This window comes from Nannospalax galili, unplaced genomic scaffold (assembly GCF_000622305.1).
Source record: "Nannospalax galili isolate Female #2095 unplaced genomic scaffold, S.galili_v1.0 scaffold1736, whole genome shotgun sequence".
In the NCBI taxonomy this organism is placed as follows: domain Eukaryota; kingdom Metazoa; phylum Chordata; class Mammalia; order Rodentia; family Spalacidae; genus Nannospalax; species Nannospalax galili.
In genome coordinates this window covers 46,272-51,557 of record NW_008338645.1, presented here as the reverse complement: position 1 = coordinate 51,557, position 5,286 = coordinate 46,272, and the positions used below count along the sequence as shown (strand labels likewise).

The 5,286-nt window shown below is 37.7% G+C and overlaps 1 protein-coding gene across 2 annotated transcripts; it reads right to left on the bottom strand.

Moving 5' to 3' along the window:
* Nucleotides 1-1,910: 1,910 nt before the first annotated feature.
* Nucleotides 1,911-4,499, bottom strand: LOC103734317 (olfactory receptor 7E24-like). 2 transcript variants are annotated; one of them, XM_017798186.1, is made up of 2 exons: nucleotides 4,489-4,499; nucleotides 1,911-2,838 (listed from the first exon to the last, which is right to left on the bottom strand). In XM_017798186.1, exons 1-2 carry the CDS (start codon nucleotides 4,497-4,499, stop codon nucleotides 1,911-1,913), a joined length of 939 nt encoding a protein of 312 aa, XP_017653675.1. The 2 variants fall into 2 exon arrangements, with proteins under 2 accessions (XP_017653675.1, XP_017653676.1); XM_017798187.1 differs by lacking the exon at nucleotides 4,489-4,499 and having other exon boundaries at nucleotides 1,911-2,849.
* Nucleotides 4,500-5,286: the final 787 nt, after the last annotated feature.

Below are 5,286 nucleotides of genomic sequence, written 5' to 3'. Positions count from 1 at the left end.
AAGACAGATGTATTATGAAGCTTAATAAAAATTAAAACATTGCATTAATAATTCATGTGAATAAATAAGAATTTATTATAGAAATGCATATTAATTTTTATTATTTTCTTTTAAAATATTTTTATTGAGTTTTTGTTCATGTCATATAATAGATCTTAATCAAATTTAGACTCTTCCCCAATCTGTATCCTCCCATATCCCCCCACTGGATTTCATGCATTCTGACATATATGTTAAGTCAAGCATTTGTACCCAGATGTCCCCTATGCACGAGTTCATTCATTGGAGTCTAGTCAGCCTACCTAGAATCATTCCCTCAGAGAACTACTCTAATTCACCCAGCAGTAATCAGTTACCAATAGTTCTTGGCTAGGGTTGGAGCCAGCTGCCAATTTCCCTCATGCTGTGCTGGGATTTTGTTTAACTGAGTTGGCATGGGTCTTGTGCATGCTGTCACCATTGTTGCAAGTTCATATGAACAAGTTTCCAGTGGCCTGAAAGTTTCTGTTTCCTTATCTTTATGCACCAAACCTGGCTCTTACAATCTTTCTGTCCACTCTTCCACAATGGTTCCGGAGCCATGGGTAAGTGAGGTTTAATTGTAAGAGTCCTATTCAGGGACACATAGACTGCAGTCTCCTGTTCTCTAAAACTTAGTCAGTTGTGGCAGTCTGTGTGCATCACACTTTGTTGCAGGAGGAAGTTTCACTGGTGAGATTTGAGGGGTATATTAGTATTCACTCTACCCCCTGTTCTGCTATGTTCCATGAGCCTTAGGTATAGAGCTTCCACTGTAGATGTATCACTTAGAGATGGGCATCTTCCAGACATATATTCTCTGTGTGTGACCAGTTGTGGAACTCTGTAATATCCTTCATCTGTTGCAAAAAAGAAGCTTCTTTGATGAGTGGTACATGATACACTTGTCTGTAAATATAAGGATCCATATTTAATATACAGTAAGAGAGTTAATTTGTCTAGCGTTATGACAGACATAGGGTTTTCTCTATGACCTATGATGTCTTCAGCCATGTGTGTTTGGCTATGATTACAGTGCCACCCATGAATTCCCTCCCATTGAGAAAGCTTTAAGTCCAATTAAATGGATATTGATTACCCCCTAGATAAAAGTGCCAATACTGCACTGCTACATGTGCTGTGTCCATCATTATAGTGGTTATTAGGCTTTGAACCTGGGACTGGACCATTGATTGATTTTTCTCCCTTAGCAGCTTGCATAGTATCCTCTAGAATTATGAGAGTTAGACTTCAGGTAGGTGGCTTCCAGGTCAGTTCCAGCTCCATTGCTCCAAGTCCTGTCTCCAAACTATTTCCTGTCTTCAGCAATAAGGTCTTATCTTAAAGTTCTGTGAGGTAATTAAGGGCTGTGGCAATAGCCTGTGTTACTTGGGGAATCTCTTGGAATACCCTGTCTGGCATACAAGTGCACTCAGGTACAGATATTGTATGTGTATTTTTCAGGAAGGGGTTGAGTTAATGCAGTCAGCCATGTTTTTTTATATCACCTAAGCTTTAGTTATCTCTGTTTTTTTTTACATCACCCAAGCTTTAGTTATCCCTCCTCTCACTCTCTCTCCCTGTCTAACCTCCCTCCCCTTCCCCAGTTGAAGTATGCTCATTTCCCCCATTTTCCCCTTGATTACCTGTCATTCCTATTATTCCCCCTCTCATGAGTTCCTTCTTCCCATTTACCACCATGGTTCCTTGTATGTCTTTCCCTCCTCTTTCTCAGTTGAATACCTCTTTTTTCCCCATTTTCCCTTGGTTAACATGTTTTCTACTATTCCTCTCTCTCTCTCATGCTCGCTCCTTCCCTTTGCCTCTATGCTTCCTTTTTATTTTCCTGGCTCCTGCTGCTACATTAGAAATGGATGACATACACCCTGAGATTAAATTATTCTGTCGTAGAACATTCTCAGGGCACTTTTAATGTCTCTGTTCCTCAGGCTGTAGATGAAGGGATTCAGCATAGGGGTGACCACAGAGTACATGAATGAGGACACAGCACTATTTCTGGAAGAATCTGAAAGAAGTGATCCAATATATACCCCAATCCCTGTTCCCCAAAATAAGAAAACCACTGAGAGGTGAGACCCACAGGTGGAGAAGGCTTTAGACCTCCCACCTGAGGATGGCATGTTCAGAATGGAGGACATAATTTTGTAGTAAGAAAAAAGGATCCCTGAGATGGGAAACATACCATAAACAATACTAACTAAATATTGAACTATGCTCTTTGTGAAGGTGCCATAACAAGAAAGATTAAGGATCTGAAAAGGGTCACAGAAGAAGTTAGCAATTTCAGCATCCTTGAAGTTGGTCATTTGTAATGCAACCAAAAGATGTAGCTGGGTTTCCACAAAGCTAAAGAAAAAAGACACCAGAAGTAAAGTGACACAAAGACGAGGATTCATGATGACATGATAGTTCAAGGGATGGCAGATGGCCACAAATCGGTCATAGGCCATCACAGTCAGAAGCATGGCATCCATACATCCAAAAGAGAGAAAAAGAGACATCTGAGTGAGACAGCCCACATAGGAGATGACTCTGCTGTGGATTTGGATGCTCACAATCAAATTTGGGACTGTAGTGGAGATTAAACCCATATCAGCCAAGGACAAGTTGGAGAGGAAGAAATACATGGGGGTGTGGAGATGGGAATCAGAGCTGACAGCCAGGATGATGAGCAGGTTCCCAAGCACAGACACCAAGTACATGGACAGGAACAGTCCAAAGAGGAAGGGCTGAAGTTCTAGGTCCTCAGAGAATCCCATGAGGTAGAATTCTGAGACAAGTGTCAGATTTTGTGATTCTCTATTACTAGGACACCTTCAAAATACAGAAGATCAAAACAACAAAAAAATCAATATGATCATATTATAGGTCCAGTCACCAATTCTTCAATAGACAAGTAGATAGAATGATACATATATACACTCACATACATACTTATACATATATGGTATGTAAAAATTGTTTATTTGCTATTTTTATGTTGGCTATCTCTATATGAGCCTAGATATTCTTGAAGTCATGGTTCTAGCATTTTTCTTGCCTCAGACTTGTGAACACTGGGATCACAAGTGTTTTCAATTTATCCAAACACTTTATATACACGTTTTTACCCACTGATCTCTCTCTCTCTCTCTCTCTCTCTCTCTTTCTCTCTCTCTCTCTTTCATTCTCTCTCTGTTGGGGTTTGTCTTTGAGTCAGTTTTAATATCCAGAATGTGTTGCTGTGTGATGTTTTGTTTTGCTTTGTTTGTTCTGTTGGAGACTGGGTCTTGCTGAACAGCTCATCTATCCTTGAACACATTATGCAGTGAAACTGTTCTCAAATGAACAGTCATCATGCCTCAATCTTTGGACTACAAGCACGGACACCATATGATATATATTTTACAATGAAAATTAACAGCTGAAATATTTATACTTCAGTTGTTTGTACCTTCAACAATACTTACCGTTATTAGAAAAGTTTCGTCACTATACCCCTTTCTGAGAGTCACTCAAATGGACAAGATTAGAAGGCCAAGAACATTATGGGTAATAAATTTATGTTCATAGTAAACCACAGTTTAACATTTTCAGAAAAATATATGAGGATGAGAAAGATTCTTCCATATTTAAGAAAAGAATTTATGGTAATTTTGAAGTGAAATTAAGCAGCAGACAAATACACCTTATTGTATTCTAAGACAATGGTATAAAATCCTTTGTAGCAGATCATATAATAACTGAAATTGCAGAATTTGACACAAAATTCAAGTTATTTTGAAGAGGAAACATATTGTTATGCTCCAGTCTTTATTCTCAACATCTACCATTCTTGCGCTTACCTATTTTCATCCTGTATGTCATCCATTGCTTGGTCAAATACTAATTATCATTTGAAAGCATTAAACATACTTCTCTTATTATTGGATTTGGGAGACATCAAATTTTGAGAAACAGATAATTGGATATTTTCTGTCACATAAAAATGGAAATATAGCATTAGAGAACACTACACCTGCTGTTAATCAAAAAGATTAAATGGTAAGAATTTCATTTGGATTGTTATTTAGTTTGGAGGCAGTTATGAGCAAAATACACTAACAATAAAAGTAAATTTGAAAGCTGAAATTTTATTCATTCAGTTCTATTTTTACTAACATTATAAATATCTAGTGAGAAACGGCTCCTTACTGTGTTGATTCAATATTCTGCAATGGAATGGTGAAGGTGCTTGATATTGTTTCTGATAACAAACTCTCTCTCTTACTTACAGTGGAGGGCATCATTAGCTCCCAGGTTACAGCCTCTCAATCTCCATGATGCCTGAATTTGCTTTTCTTGAGTCTTTCTGATACAGGGACTGAAGCTCTCAATTCATCTGAGTTAAAACACTGACCTCAGCTGATTTAATTCACTGAAAAGAAAACGAGCAAATGTACAGGGGGCTTACAATGAGCACAAATGAGCAATTTCATCATGCCAAAAATGAAAATAAAATATTATATAAATGATTATAGTATGAAAATTTCAGCCAAAACTTTTGAGATTGTTTAGATATTTTCAGCTGGTCTAATTATGTATTCACCTGTGCCAATATTTAAATATTTGGTCTCTCTCCTCAGACAAAAAGCCAGTGAAATAATAGCAACTCCTTTAAAGTTTTTGTATTTCTTTCTTTCACTAAAGTTGATAACTACTGTCTTAGAATGTTTCTTGGCATTTAGAAAATGTTCTATAAATACTATTATCACTATTAGTAATACTCACTTTATATATTTTCATATGAAGTGTATTTTATAGAGGTCTGTCAAGATCACACACATTCAGAATGATATGGCCATAGACATTTTATAGAGATCTGAATAAATACAAATGAAAGTTTCACTTCTTGGAATCTCTGTGTGATTCTATTCTTCTGCACAGTTAGCCCTCAAAGTTAACCAGTGTCCCTTGGAACTGGTGTTATGGACTGTTGGCCACCATGCGGGGGCTGGGCATATTTTCTTGCCTATGTTTTTATTGTGTGACACTTTCCAGGGGAGACATGAACAAATATCTACTCACCCCAGACACAGGACCAGCAAAAGTAAGGATAACACCAAAATCCAGCTTGGTGAATCAACAAGCCTTATCGGTGTTACTTACAGAAATATGGGTGAGAGTTTACTTACAAGAATAGAATATACTCAAAGACAGCTGAATCACCAAAAGCCCACTCCTACTCAAGATAAAGGACACCCAGAGCTCACTTCACAGCCTTAAGGC